General features: G+C 35.9%; 1 protein-coding gene and 1 long non-coding RNA gene across 6 annotated transcripts; one reads left to right on the top strand and one right to left on the bottom strand.

Moving 5' to 3' along the window:
* The first annotated feature begins 3,491 nt into the window (after window positions 1–3,491).
* Window positions 3,492–5,117, top strand: LOC18106606 (uncharacterized). Of its 3 annotated transcripts, none has more exons than XR_002978740.2 (2): window positions 3,492–3,921; window positions 4,499–5,117. It is a non-coding gene; the product is annotated as an uncharacterized LOC18106606 (long non-coding RNA). The 3 variants fall into 3 exon arrangements; XR_002978738.2 differs by having other exon boundaries at window positions 4,294–5,117; XR_002978739.2 differs by having other exon boundaries at window positions 4,290–5,117.
* A 1,426-nt stretch (window positions 5,118–6,543) lies between these two features.
* LOC18106607 (pentatricopeptide repeat-containing protein PNM1, mitochondrial) lies at window positions 6,544–8,795 on the bottom strand. 3 transcript variants are annotated; one of them, XM_024588954.2, is made up of 2 exons: window positions 7,130–8,795; window positions 6,544–6,759 (listed from the first exon to the last, which is right to left on the bottom strand). In XM_024588954.2, exon 1 carries the CDS (start codon window positions 8,704–8,706, stop codon window positions 7,156–7,158), a length of 1,551 nt encoding a protein of 516 aa, XP_024444722.1. In that variant the 5' UTR covers window positions 8,707–8,795; the 3' UTR covers window positions 6,544–6,759; window positions 7,130–7,155. The 3 variants fall into 3 exon arrangements, with proteins under 3 accessions (XP_024444722.1, XP_006372539.2, XP_024444721.1); XM_006372477.3 differs by having other exon boundaries at window positions 6,544–6,738; window positions 7,130–8,794; XM_024588953.2 differs by lacking the exon at window positions 6,544–6,759 and adding an exon at window positions 6,955–7,026.
* Between the last annotated feature and the right edge of the window lie 7,506 nt (window positions 8,796–16,301).

The raw sequence follows: 16,301 nt of genomic DNA, 5'->3' as shown, positions 1-16,301 counted from the left end.
GGTAAAGTAAATATTGAGAAGAAAGGGCAGTGTGAGATGAGAAATGGCAAAGGTGAAAGTGTATGGTGATGAGCTTTTCTTCTACTATCGATCTCTTTTTAGTGATTGATAATGTGATGGATCCATTTTATTATTAGTGATCTCTTCGCTGCAGTTTCAGAGAAGGAACGTGGCTGTGTTTTGCTTATTGGTTAGTAAAAGTCTTCGTCCCGCGCGGGCCAAGTGGCTTGGGCTCCACACGGTGCAGACATGACAAGCTATGCTCATCTCTCGTAAGCAAACTGTGTATTTCTCTCACATCAATTATTGGTTGACAGAGAGATTGTTTTTAGATATATGGCCACTTTACCCACCAATTTCTTACACTATCACAGCTCCAATGCATGCACTCGAGTGCCTATAATGTCGACAGCTACAGCCATTGATGCCAAAGTGTCCTTTGACCCTCAGCCCACTAAGGAGACCTTTTTCTTGTTGTGTCCCCTCAGAGAAGTTACAGCAAAGCAACAATAAGTCCAATAATGCTGAGGAAACAACTTGCAATTATTACTCGAAGACAAAATGATGTGTTTAGGTGACGGCTTATTATCTCGTAGTGCCCGAGTTCATCAATTCTTATCCTATGATCTTTCAAGTATCCATTTTTGCCCGTCGTCCTGGTGCATGCGGGCCATCTTTTCCAAGGATTTCTAAGCTTCCTGGAGCAGCAAATTTACAAAGCAGAATTTTTTTTTATATATATATATAATTAATTAATTAATTAAAAATCACCACTGAAGAAATGTGAAATAATTTTTTTGTTAAATTTTTTTAAAACTTGTTGATTTTATTTGTTAAATTTTTATTAAAATTATGTAATTTTAATATTTTTATAAAACAAAAAAAATTAGATTAATCAATTTACTTGACTTATGACCCAATAGCTACTTGAGATCAATATGTAAACTAGGTTTAAAAATCATGATAAAAAAAAAGAGGACCAATTTTTTCATTTAATTCTTTGTAATTTTTTCTTAAGTCTGTTGAATTTATTTTGTTAAATTTTATTAAAACCTATTGATTTTTTAAAAAAACTTTCAACCAAAATAATGTCATTTTTATATATTTGTAAAATAAAAAAATAGTTGCCCAAGTAACTCTGGCCAACCCACCCGACTTGTGACTCAAGGCTTGTCAAGGGATCAACCTCGAGGTCAATTTTAAAATTTATGATTAAAAAAAATGAGGACATAACCTCTTTGTGAATTTTTTTTAAAACCCATTGGATAAATTTTTAGGTGAGCGTGTTTGGGAATGTGGTTGCGGTTGCTTTACAAGATGTTTTTACTTCAAAAATGTATCAAAATAATGTTTTTTAAAATTATTTTTGATATTAGCATATCAAAATGATTTAAAAACACAAAAAAAATTTAATTTGAAGCAAAGAAAAAAAATTAATTTTTTTTAAAAGAGTTTTTAAAACGCAAAAACAAACAGGGTAAATTTATTTAGGTATCCTTAGCCAACTCACTGGATTCGTGACCCAGGACTTGCTCAGGATGGACTCTTGGGCCAGGTTTAAAAATAATGATAAAAAAATAAGGATAAAAGCTGACATGAAAATCAAAGAAAATTAACACAATGAGGGGTAACTCTAAGAATAATAATTAAGAAGATAAATGAAACCGAAAGAAATTATAATGAAAAGAATTTGGATATTTTAAAAAAAATTAGATATGTTAATAAAAAAGAAAATCAATTAAAAAAAGAGAATAATAAAATAAATTGCAAATTGAAAAAAAGATTAAATTTAATATAAAAATAAATAATAAAGAATAAAATCAAAACAAATATAAAAAGAATTTAAAATAAATATAGAAAAAAAAAGAGCACATTCCAAATTTGACGGGATGGTGTTCTCGAGTATGTCTCATGGCATGGGAATGTATGATCACAATTGCCGTGTTCTTGTAATTATTTTGATTTGTTTTTTTTTGTGAATTTGGTTTATAGTATTGGGTGTGTTTTAGATAACGAAAGGTATTATTTTTTAAGATATTTTTTATTTAAAAATATATTATAATAGTTTTTAATATCAATAAAGTAAACGAGATATATTTGCTATGACGTGTTTTTCGTTTATTAAAATAAATTCTAAAATTCTTCGTCCCGCACTGGCCAAGCCGCCTGGGCTCCACACGGATATATTTGCTGTGACGTGTTTTTCATTTATTTAAATAAATTCTAAGAATCTTCGTCCCGCACTGGCCAAGCCGCTTGGGCTCCACGCGGTGCAGACTTGACTAGCTATATTTTATGCTCATCTCTCGTAAGTGGACTGTGTGTCTCTCTCTCATCAATTATGACAACGAACTTTTAAGTAATTTTTCGAATGGACTGTACTCTTAATACTGTGTGCATCTCCTCCTTCTACAGTGGTTCTGCTTTTCAGGTTGGAAATCCGACGGTGAGCAACCTGTCAGTGAATGATCAGGGTTGAACTGTAGGACTTCTAGTTTGGGTGGCAAATTAGGAAAAACATTCTAAGAGGGTCAAAATTCAAAATTTTTATTATTAAAACTAAAAATCTAATTTGTTAGAGGAGAAGGCTAGAAAAAAAATTACTTGCAAGAGCCGGGGCCCTGCCAGCCCCCTGCTTCCGCCACTGGGAGCAACTCACAAATATGAAATTATCTTATCAGCATCAGAAAAGGTAGAAGGAGGAGATGCACACTGTATTAAGATGCATCAGGCTTCCTTCTAAACCCTCCAGCTCTTCAATCCTCTTACTATCAGCCTAGGAAGGTGATGGTATTATTGATCTGGGTCTCGGTCTAAGTCTCAGTCTCAGAACCTTGCAACCTGCAGCTCATCATCCCTTATTCCTCTCATTAACTCTTGTTCAACTTTTGTAGCTCTGCCCATGAAAAAAAATTCTTTCTTTCATGAAGTTAGTGTTGCAGTGATATACTTTAGTTTACGAGTATTTTTTGGAGAAAAGATGTTGGTAAATCATGAAATAATCGAGAAAACTCTGTGACTATAAAAAATGCCATAAAAGAAGAAATTTTATAGGAGAAAGAACTGTTCTTTACTACGAAAAACGATTGTGATAGAATCAGGATACTAAAACGACTTGAATAGTGATGCTTGTTCTTAAAACTGACAAGATCTGATTATAAATTATTGCAGTTTGTCAATTGGGACAATACAGGATGTCTTTGCTTAGCTGAATGACTTTCCATTTGCATTCAAAGCTTGAGCCTCAAGAAGCAGCCCATTTTTTGTCTGTAACTTCTAATCCGAGAATACGTTTTAAAAATGATTTTAATTTTTTTTTTAAAAACTATTATTTTTATTTTTGTAAAATATTTTTTTTATATTTTAATATAATTTTGATACGTTAATATCAAAAATAAATTTTAAAAAATAAAAAATTATTATTTTAATATTTTTTTAAAATAATTTAAAAAACATTTATGCGAATGTCTAACCCATTTTCTTGTGCATGTATTATCATTCCTTATTATGCATTTCTTAAGTTTAATTTTGCAATCAGGATATTCTTAGAAGAACTTTCATACATGTATTAAAATTGATTTTTAATTGAATTTTAAATATAAATAATAATAATTTGAACAATGAAAAATAATATAAAGTTTTTTTTATTTTTTTTTGTAATGTGTTTTTTATAAATATTAAAATGATGTTTTTGTTTTTTGTTTTATATATTTGAGGGCTTTATGGGCCTTTTAAGGTATTGTTTCGTTATGGGCCCATGGGGAGGGCATCCTTTTGGACCTTTTCCTCTTTAAAGATGAGACACTCAAGATGGAGCAGATTGCAGTAATCTGGAGAGAAACCTTTGCAGATGAGATGACAGGGCGGCGACAAGCGTTTTTAGGGTTTCTGCCGCTGCTTTTCACTTACAACAATAAATAGGTATTGCTAACTTTCCTGTTTTTATTTTTACTGCTCAATATTCTAGTTCCAAATTCTCATACCCTAACTTCCACTGCTCCTGCTTATAGTATTAGATTTAAGTGCTTTTTTTTCTATAAAAAATGGTGTATTTGGTGGCAATGTCGATCACAACAGTGTTGATGATTTTATATCATCCAGTCAGATGGTCGGCATGAACCCTAAGCTCATCTATGGTGAAATTTGGCTGGTTATTAGGGTGGACTGTGTGGAAGAAACAGTATTTAGCTTAAAAAAAAAAACAAATGGAATTGTTAGGAATCATATATGAAATCTAATTGCCGATGCCATAATAAATGTTTGATATTCACATGATATTGTTTGCAAAGACAGGTGGGTGGACATTGTTTGCAGAGACAAGTGGATGGTTTTAAAATTTAGTTAAAATATAATGGGCAGCAAAGGTTACTCTTCTGGCTTTCATAGTTATAACATCTTGATCAATGGCCATTGTAAGAGTAGAAGGATCCATGAAGCAATAACTCTCTTTGCTAAAATGTGTGATAAAACATTGACTCCTGGTATTTCACTCTTACAGTGCCCATTGATTAAGATGGTATAATGTTGTTATCAAGGGATTTCTTCTCAAAAACTGCACATCACACATTGTACAAGATCTCAACGACAAGTTTGATAGAAGATCTTTGTGCATTCATCCATGGTAAGCATGCTAATGGATCTGGTATCCGATGGCAAAATTATAATGTGTTTCTATGAGGAGATTCTCGAAATGGGAATTTCAATTGAAGTATCATTTTCAGCTCAGCAATGCTGTGGAGGTCTTCCTTCAAAATAGTTAGGCTGCAATAACTCATGTAAGTTATTGTTACCCAATTTGTCCACCTTAAGAACGGTAGAATCTACCATTTCCTCTTCATATGGTGATGTGTCTTGGCTCTAGGTCATGCTGTAGGTTCTACTGTATATATGGTAAAAAGTGATAAGTGATTATTGTTCTTGCTGGTTGTTCCTGATAAATTTACATGTTTGAGTAATCCAAGGGTTTATTTTTGGGGCTACTTTTGTTGAATTTAAAAGAACACAACCTCCGCTAATTCTCTACACTTCTCCTTCGATCATGAGCTCTTGGTTTATAACTCGTTTAAGGTACTAAGGTTGATGATTTAATGATGACATTTGATTCTGTTCATTGGGAATCCTTTTCTATTTTATTTTAGCCTCTTGAATTCCTTTTCAGTTTTGATGGTTGAGATCATGTTGCATTACAGAATGCAGATTCTCACTTCTGTATCTCAATTTACTGTGTCCTGGTGAGATACTTCCCATGCGTGAAGAGAATAAGTTAAGTTCAAGAAGAATCCTTTTGATTGTTGCATTATAGATAAAATTATTCTTAACCAAAATGTAATATTAGTTTTCCCAAAATTTATGTATCGTGATCAATATCTTGTATCTGTCAAGTTTAATAATAAAGCTTTCTAGTTTTTGGGATGTGTAGTTTGAGTTTTCTCCATCATCATATGATGATTGAGTTGGATTTAAAATTTGTTTTTGTATTTATTTTTTAGTGTGTCGATATTAAAAGTAAATTTTTAGAAATAAACAAAATATTACTTTAATATATATATTAATTATTTTTATTAGAATTAACTGGGTATCAATCCAAACTCCTCATTGGTCATAGTATCAATTAAAAATTTAAAAGCAATCAATAATTCAGGGGATTTTCTCTCTTACCCCAATTAACATCAAGCATTTAACACTAATAAGTCAAGACTACATCTTTCAAGCCCCAAGGATAACATCAATTTTTAGGAAGATTCATCTCAGCTTTTAGTGTCTCTGATATTACATTTTTAACTATATTTGGATCCGTTTAAAAACTTTTTGTTTTAAAAATTATTAAATTTATATTTCTTATTTTATTTTTTGATGATTTAATGTGTTAGTATATATATAAAAAAAAATAAGAATTATTTTAATGTTTTTATTAGTGAAAAACAGTTCTATCGAGCACCCTGTAAAGTTAACTAGAAATCACAAATAACCAGACATGCAGTTCACACATTATGACTGCAGAACCAGTAGCTTTGTAGCTGTAGATGGACGCCCAAAAAAAAAAGAAGGAAAAAAAGGCATGAAGAGCCATGGTTTGATTTTATAAAGAAAGTTTGCTTTTTGTTAGGACAAGAGAAGACTAGCCATATCCACCTGATAACCAGTTAACTAAAGATCCAAACTAATAGCAAGTTGTAACTTGAGAAACGGTTCTCATCCTAGCATCATGAAAACTTGTATATGCATTATTTGCAGACATATAATTAAAGGCAACCTGAAGAACTTCTATTTTTATCAGTAAAACCTCAGATATCACATGGCGCAATTTACCACCACCCCAGTTCATGCCCGCTTCGACGCTCGGTTGAAAATGTCAAATTCCATGTCCGTCCACAGACTCACAAGAACCAGCATCAGTTCATAATGGTTATAATTTTTTAGAGCATTTCCTTGCTATCCAGCAGGAAAACTTTCGTAGGAGAGTCATACATAAAACAAAGTATTGTATTGACAGATGACTCGCAATACAAACTCAACATAAATTGAACAGGGGTAACCATGAAATCATTAATGGAGAATAAGCTCTTATAAGAATAAGTTCTTATAAATTGACAATAATATCAGGCAGTCCATTGATTACATCAATCTGAAACTAAAATGTAAACCATGTTCAAATGCTAAGACAAATTATCAAGAGAGAATTCGACCTTTAATTTCATCCTAATACCCTTGTCCCACTTTATCGGTGCCTCTCTCAACCTACAAGACACAGGATACAAGCTAAGAGAAAGGGTGAGGTCGTATCGACTGATATCTATTTAATAGAAAACAGGCTCGTCTGAATTAAAACAGTTAAAATGAAGAAATTCATAAGCACATGCTCCGTTTGTATCGTAAACATTATCAGTATAGTGCGCGGTAGACAAAACACTGCAGATGAAGGAAACAGGCAAAGCGCAAATGATCATGCTCTCAGACCTCAAAAATTTGCAAGTTCAATGAATTTAGTTCTGACCGAAAATATAATGCTTATACTGTTTCAAGCACCTGTGAACCAGAAGAAACATTTTATTCCTAGCAGGCAATAACAACCTTCAAACAAGATTGAATCTCAAAACAAACAGCAACCAACATTGCCATACATCCTTACTTGATGAAATATGAATTGGATAGTGATCAAAGGGCACGGCGCATCCCCTTCTTGGGCTTCTTCACAAAACTCAATCTGATCTGCTTAAGCCGCCTCCTCTTCCTTGCCATTTTCTCTGGCAATGTCTCCCTCTTCTTCTCTTTCTTAACAGCCTTCGGTTTTTTCATAAACTTCGGATCCACCCTGTACTCTTTGGGTGTCACTGTCACCCCATTGCTCAATGCTTCGTTATAAAGAACATTTGCTTTATCAAGACGATTATGTGTACACCACTTCCCCATCAACAAATCATAAGTCTTGATCCCAGGCTTGCACCCATCTGCCTTCATCATCTCAAACACGCTCATAGCATGCTCAAGCCTCTCGATCCCACACAAAATCTTCAAAAATCCATAATACGCCTTCTTATCCAGCTTATCACCATACCCTGCACTCTTCATTCTATCAATCATCTCATCCCCCTCACCAACTCTAGCTGCCTGATACAAGCTCCTAATCAAAACAAGAAATGTAGTCTCATCTGGACAACAACCCCATTCCCCAATCCTAGAAAACAACTTCATTGCATCCTCAGTTCTCCTTACCTTACACAGATTACTAATCAATACATTAAAAGTCTCGACATTTCGTGGAACTCCACGAATATCCATTTCCATCAACACTTTCTCCACCTCCGACTCCAACCTAAAAGGATCCTTTTCCCGACAAAGCTTGCAAACACAGTCAAGCATAGCATTAAACGCCATTGTACCAATCTCAAAACCACCTCTATACATCTCCCCTGCTAATCTTTTAGCCTCCTCTAATTTCCCATCAACACACCAACCTTTAATTAACAAATCACAAATACCATCATCGGGAAATATCTCATTAGCCAAATTCTTCACCATTTTCTCAGCATAACTTGCATATCCATTTTCACACAACTTCTGAACTACAAATGTAAGACTTTCCTTGTCTCTCTTAAACCCATAATCCCTCTCCATTCTCTCAAAAAACCCAATGACTTGTGTTGTCCTCCCTGCTCTCACAAGCCTATCAATCATAGACTCAAAACACTTAACCCCAGCAACACTTTTACCTTCAACAAGCAAATCATGGGCTGCTTTAAAATCCTTTCTTCTACCAAAATAGTCAACAAAAAGGGCCAAAGACTCGTCATTTTGCTCAAAGTTTGCATCTTTAATAAGCCAATTGTGAAACCCAATAACTGTACGGCCTGCATCAGGAGAAAGCTTGAGGGTTTGCAGGACTAGAGAAGGTGTTAAGGCGTTGTTCTTCGTTAAGTGCGAGAAGGAAAGGTGGAGCCTTTCTGAGATTGATAAAGGGTCGGTGTTTGGGTCTCTTGAAATCTCAGTAGATAGAGACTGAACTATTGCGGGATCTGGACTTTCAATGGCGTTAGGGTTTAAGGTTTGGGAGGAGGAGAAGGGTCTTTGGGAGAGACAGAAGGGAAAAGCTGGGGTTTTGGGGAGATGGGTAGGGGTAGAATGCAAAGAGAAAGTTATTGGTGGTGGAGAGGAGAGGTGGTAGTGGCGGAGGAGATGACGGAGGTGGAAGGAGGTTAAAGGTGGCATTTTGCGGGGCTAGAGAGAAGCAGTGTGGAGAAGGAGCTCAGATCATAAACCCTGAAAGCGTTGTACTTGAAAAACCTATGGCTTTGTGGACTCGGTGAGGGTCTAGGAGTTTTAGACCCAAGCCCAAAGTACTTCGTGAGGTAGGTCAGACTGTGTGTATGGGCTTGAAAGGCTAATGCGCTAGCCATTTTAAAAAGATTTGGAAGGTAAGTCATGGCTCTCGAGAAAAAATAACTCCACCTTCTTGCATCAATAAGCAACGGTTACAGCAAAGATTTGATCGAGAAATTTTGCCTTTTTAGTTTTTACCTTCTCCCTGAAACAGTCTCTCTTACATTTCAGCGCAGCTGATGTTATTTGAGACTATTGGTTTGAGTAAATTCTTTTATTTTTGATAAATAACAAGTTTACTGGATATCAGACATGTCTAGTGCAAAACTGCTTGGCTGCTTGCTACACATCTCTAGTACTTAGAAAATTAAATTTCATTTATTAGTAAAAAAGATAATGAGATTGCAAAAAATATCTATAAAATCATGTAAATCATAAACCATCTCCAATGGATGATATTTATGATGAGATTGCAATTGATTTAATGAGATAATAAAACTAGTTTATATTTTAGGATATGTATAAATAATAATAATGCTTATATTCTTAGTTGAACCATCTTTGCAATTGGTACATTTATTCCATGCTTTATTTTTTATTTTTTTGGTTAAACAAGGATCTTAGTATTGTTTTGCTATATTTTTTTATGTATTAATAATCACTAATTTAATATTATGAAATACATAATTTTTTTAGTCATTTTATTATCAACGATATTTTTAACAACAATATTAGTTAAATATTTTTAACTGTTTTTATTTAACAATGATTTTAACTATAATTTTAGCCAAACATATATTTTAATCTTACTAGTAGCAACTAAAAATGTTTTTTTAAAATTTATTTTTTTCAAACCGCAACCATAAAAGTTGTTACAATGCTAAATACACACTTAAATAGTGTTTGAGACTGTGACAACAATTGTTATTCAAATTATTTTTTACTTGAAAATGCATAAAATAATTTTTTTATTTTTTTAAATTATTTTTTTATACCAACACATTTAAATTATATAAAAAAAATTAATTTCAAATAAAAAAAATCATAAAATATAGTTTCAACTGTAAAAATAAACCCCATTAAAAAGCTCATATTCCCTTTCTTGTTTACAGTAAGTACATGACATGATGCACCACCTGTCATTTACTTGGACAAACAATGTATAATCTACCATAATAAATTTTAGCCATCTTTTATAGATGAAAAATCAAGTTCAAGTAATTTAAACCCTAAATCATAAATTTTTATCTATTTTCACTTAAAAATATTTCTAAGAACATCCTACACTTCTGTAATCATTTTTTCATTGCAAATCACTCTTCACTTGATTTTAAAATTCAAAATCAAACCAAATATAAATAAACCTTACAGGCTTTGATCTAGTTTTTATAGCATTATTAAAACTCCAAAGTCCAAACCATCTGCATTAAACTTCCTTTCTAGACAATGAACTTCCTTTCTACACGAGCTCACTAATACCAATATTAATTTTTTTTGTAGTTATAAGATAACATATGGAAATTTCTTTTTTTTTTCTTTTTAATGACTTTCTCTTTTATTTTTTAATATTTAGTAATTAAAACATGAGAAAATAAAGTTTAAGTACTGAAATATCAATACCTAAAACTACAAGGATCAAACATATATAAAAATAACAAATTGAAAGACCAAATTAAACTTTTTTACATCTAATAAATTGTTTAAAAAAACATTGTAAATTACTATTGTAATCCAAATCCAAGGTGGAGAGCTACATTGTTTTAGTTTTTTTCTTAAACAAAAAATTAATTTTGAAGAAGGAAAAAAAATCCATACAAATTTTAAAACAGAAAGGAGATAATGTGCAAAAGAGGCGACAAATTTCTTCGTAGTATATGATTCTTACAATCGAACAATCCAACGGTAATATCCCCAGAAGAAGTTCAATATAGGATCTGCATGGCATCAAGCCATAATGGCCTTGGCCTGCCAGCCTGCCACAGGTTTTTCTTTTACAATTGGTGAGTGAATGAAGTATTATTGCTCACAAAGAAGCCAACTTCCGTGCAGGACAACTTCATTTTTAACAAAGAACCAAAACCAGAGCCTCAGCAGCAATACAAAACACAGCTCAGGAAAATCAAAGGCTATATAAACTGCCTTGCAATTTGTCATCCACCATACTTGCACTGATGACTGAACAGTGACTTACACTTGAGTTTTCTAGGCCCAGCAAAATTAATTTTCAGAATCGTTACTCGAGTGAAATCCCTTATGCGCGACATGAAATGGCTGCGGCAATATAAAATGTAAGCAATTCAGCCATCTTTAACATCATGCTTTTGCGGGAGCAAGTACTGTAAATTGTTAGTGACAATCCTTTGTTCAGGGTGGAAAGACGGCACTAATGAGATTGCATAGGAGAATATTTTTCCTGTTCAAGGAGGACAAGTTACAGATAGTCAATATTACAAAATAATTACACTTAAAGCATATAAATAACAAAGATAACAGCCAATATATATTTGAAGAAAAAACCGATTATGGCGGTGGTTAATGCAATGCAAGTCACTTTGGTTTCTCCGTTAAGTTTGTCTTATGCAAGGGAGCACTGGGTATAAACTGTATAATTAAGGCACCACTTCAAAGCAACTCCAATCAAACAAATTAGTTTAAAAAGTGAATTCTAAGCAAAGAAGCTAAGAATCCATCACCCATGGCTGAGAAGGAAGGGGGAGTTGTCGCAAAGGGTCATGATCGGAAGGGCTTAAAATGGCAATCTCTCTTCTTGAGGAGTTTGGACTTCCCCTGGGACTTCTTCCTCTTGCAGATGTGATCGAAGTTGGTTTTGTTAGTAGTACTGGATACATGTGGATCGTCCAAAAGAAGAAGGTGGAGCACAACTTCAAGATACCCAGCAAGCTTGTGAGCTATGGCACTGATATAACTGGCTATGTCTGTTAAAGGAAACCAATCACAGCATAGGAAATCAACCACAGAATAGGAAATCAAGTTTAGGCAAATACTGTATATTGAATCTTTACTTATTTGTTTCCTTATTCATAGATAATTAGGTCTGATCGTAGGCTATAATGTAGGCTCTTTGTATTAAGCCATTAGTATAAATTGTAACCTTTGCTTTCTCTGTAATACAACAAGAATATATCATTCTCTTCATGGTATCAGAGCAATTAATCTAGGTATCAAAATAAAACACAAACCCTTTAGCCAACTTCCATGGGAGACGAAAACCAAGGAAGCATGTCTTCAGGAGCAAGATGGGATCATCCCAATCACCAGCTTTACCTTCACCATTCAGATCAACCTGGCGCTGTTCTTGTGCCACAACCTTTGGTTGAAGACAACTACAGCACATGGAGCCAATCCATGACTATGGCTCTGACAGTTAAAAACAAGATTGGATTTATAGATGGCTCAATGAAGGAGCCTGATGAGAAGAAACCAGATGAGCATCAACAATGGAATCGGTGTAATAGTTTGGTTAAAACTTGGCTGTTGGGATCTATGTCCAAAGATATTGCAGCCAGCGTCATCAACTGCAAGGATGCCAGACAAATGTGGCTTGATTTACAAGAAAGATTCTCACATGTGAATGTGGTTCAGTTATTTAATATTGAGAATGAAATTCACAACTGTGTGCAAGGCAACATGTCTGTGGGATCCTACTTTACAAAACTGAAAGGTTTATGGGATGAGCGTGATGCACTCTGCACCTTTCCAACATGCACTTGTGGATCAGCCAAGAAAGTGGCTGCATACCTGGACATACAGAAAACCATGAAATTTCTCATGGGTCTTAGTGATTCGTATGTGGGTGTTCGTAGCAACACTCTGTTGCAGGATCCATTACCAACAATAAACAAGGCATATTCACTGGTTCTTCGTCATGAAAAACAATCAGAAGTGACAACTGGGAAAAGTCTTGCTCAACCAGAGGCTGCTGCCTTTGCCGTAAAGAATTCAAGCCATGAGACTGAAACTGAACAGAGATGCTCCAGATGCAACAGAACAAATCACAACACCAAGGATTGTCGCGCACATCTCAGATGCACTTTCTGCCGCTGGAAGGGACATACGGCTGAATATTGTCGCAAGAAGAAAGCAGTAACTGAAGCTGAGTTTAATATGGCAATTTCCAAGGGAAATCAAGTTGCATCCCATGAGAATAAAAGGAAGGAGATGAACTTTCCTTTCACACCTGACGAGTGCAAACAAATACTCAGCATGTTAAAAACTAAAACATCCTCTGCCAACCATGTTAGTAACTGTCCAACTCATGATGAGCTCTCAGGTAAAGCTTTTTCACTCTTCTCTAATGGCAACAGGAGCACATGGATTTTGGATAGTGGGTGCACAGATCATATGATTTATGACCAAAATCTGCTCACATACTCAAGACCGGTTAATGGCCGCACTGTTGAATTACCGAATGGATCAATAGCACAAGTAACTCACATAGGCAGAGTTCATCTATCTCCTGATTTGATCCTTGATAATGTTTTATGTGTCCCATATTTCCGATTGAATTTAATTTCCATTAGCAAACTAGCCTTTGATTCTTCTTGCATAACCATTTTTCTAAGCCAATTTTGTGTGATTCAGGACCTACGTTCGGGGAAGATGATTGGGACGGGAATTGAACTGGAGGGTCTCTACTTTCTCGACCAAGCCAAGAAAGGAACCTGCAACCATGCCAAAACTTCTAACCCGAACCTTTGGCATCAACGTCTTGGGCATCCCTCAACCAAAGTCTCTCCATTATTTCCTAAAGTTAATTCTTGCTCTAACGACAAGTGTTTGATTTGTCCGTTAGCAAAACAAACCAGACTTTCATTTTCTTCAAGTTCCATTACTACTACATCTTCATTTGATTTAATCCATGTTGACATTTGGGGTGGTTATAAAATTCCTTCTATTTCAGGTGCCAAATATTTTCTTACTATCGTTGATGATCATACTAGGTGCACATGGATTTATCTTATGAAACACAAATCCAACACTAGGGATCTTCTAGTCAATTTCATCAACATGGCTGAAAACCAATTTGATTCCAAAATCAAAATGATTCGTAGTGATAACGGTCTTGAATTCAAACTTGAAAGCTTTTACGCTCACAAAGGTATTATTCATCAAACCAGTTGCATTAATACTCCACAACAAAATGGCGTTGCCGAACACAAACATAGGCATTTGTTAAATATGGCACGTGCTTTACTTCTTCAAGCCGGTCTTCCTCACCAATTTTGGGGTGATGCTATTCTTGCTTCCGCTTATCTCATAAATCGAACACCAACCCCCACTCTCCATGGAAAAACACCATATGAAAAACTCTTCAACATAGTTCCCAATTACTCGCACTTACGAGTATTTGGTTGCTTATGTTTTGTTTCCACCCATGCCCAAAGTCGTTCCAAATTTGATCCTCGAGCATCTCGGTGTATTTTTCTTGGCTATCCTTATGGGAAAAAGGGGTATAGAGTTTTTGATCTAGCTACACAACGAATAATAGTCTCCAGGGATGTCGTTTTCTTTGAATCCATATTTCCCTTTCTTACATCTGCATCACCTACTAATCCCCCATCATTTTCGCCTCCCACCCCCACTACCACTCCATCCTTACCTTTCGACATACAATTTGAACCCCCTCCTCTGCTTCCCTGTCCTCCACTTCCTAGCTCACCCAATTCCCAGACCCCTCCTTCCCCCACCTCATCTACTCCTCTAGCTCCCCTCACAGAGTCCCCATCTCCAGCCAGTCCTACTGAAAATCCACTACCCGATTTATCTCCTATACAGAACACCTCCTCACCTGTGCCCATTCCTACCCTTCGTCGTGGCAGTCGTACTATCACCACTCCTTCTTACTTGCAGGATTTTCATCTTGCCATGACTCTCCCTTCAAGGCCTGACCCGACATCATCCACGAACATGGTTCACACTTCAAGTACTGCTTATCCCCTCTCTGCTTATTTATCTTATACTCACCTTTCTCCCCATCACAAAGCTTATATTGCTCAACTCACTCTCCTCAAAGAACCCACTAGTTTTTCACAGGCTGTTCAACATCCTCAGTGGCGTGAGGCCATGCACCATGAGATAACTGCTTTACAGGCCACTGGGACTTGGAGTTTGGTACCTTTACCATCCCACAAACGGCCGATCGGCTGCAAATGGGTATACAAAATCAAGTTGAAGGCCGATGGGACAGTGGAACGCTATAAGGCATGACTGGTGGCTAAGGGCTACAGCCAAGTTGAAGGTGTTGATTATCAGGAAACCTTTGCTCCCGTAGCCAAGATGGTCACTGTCCGCCTCTTACTTAGTGTGGCAGCTTTGCGTGGTTGGCATTTACATCAACTTGATGTCAACAATGCATTCTTGCATGGTGACTTGGATGAGGACGTATACATGACTTTGCCTCCTGGCTTCGGGCGAAAGGGGGAGACACGCGTTTGCAAACTTCATAAATCCCTGTATGGCTTAAAACAAGCCTCTAGACAGTGGTTTATCAAGGTGTCCGGTGCACTCAAGGCTGCAGGATTCCATTAGTCCCTATCTGATTATTCCTTGTTCGTCCGAAGCCATCATGGTAACTTTCTAGCATTACTGATATATGTTGATGATGTGATATTAGCTGGGAATAATTTGCAGGACATAGAGAACACCAAACTCTTCTTGTCCAAACAATTCAAACTTAAGGACTTGGGGCAACTGAAATACTTCCTTGGCATCGAGGTTGCCAGATCACGACATGGCATTAGTTTGTCACAGAGAAAATATGCACTCGACATTTTGGATGATGCAGGGTTTTTGGGTGTCAAGCCATCTCGGTTTCCCTTGGAGCAAAATGTGTCCCTAACACAATCCGATGGAAAGCTTTTGGAAGATGGATCAACATACAGGAGGTTAGTTGGCAGGTTACTCTACCTTACAATAACTAGACCAGACTTGACTTATGCTGTGCACATCCTAAGTCAGTTCATGGACAAGCCCCGTCAACCACATCTGGATGCAGCTTATAAAGTGCTCAAATATATCAAACAAACACCTGGGCAAGACATCCTGTTGCCGTCCACAGGTACACTTCAGTTACGAGCATTTTGTGATGCTGATTGGGCTCGTTGTAAGGACACGAGAAGATCAGTTACTGGTTACTGCATTTTACTTGGAGAAGCACCAGTTTCATGGAGGACCAAGAAACAAACAACAATATCACGTTCAAGTGCCGAGGCAGAATATCGCTCCATGGCTACTACATGCTGCGAAATTACATGGCTGAAAAACATTTTGAAGGACTTGCAGATAAATCACACACAGCCGGTAACCTTATTCTGCGATAATCAAGCAGCAATGCACATAGCATCGAATCCCGTCTTTCATGAGCGAACCAAGCACATAGAAATAGACTGTCATTTGATACGTGAGAAAATTCAAGCAGGAATGATTCAGACAACCTACATTCGAACTACACATCAACCGACTGA

This window comes from Populus trichocarpa, chromosome 17 (genome assembly GCF_000002775.5).
Source record: "Populus trichocarpa isolate Nisqually-1 chromosome 17, P.trichocarpa_v4.1, whole genome shotgun sequence".
NCBI lineage: Eukaryota > Viridiplantae > Streptophyta > Magnoliopsida > Malpighiales > Salicaceae > Populus > Populus trichocarpa.
This window is presented reverse-complemented; position numbering and strand designations above follow the sequence as displayed.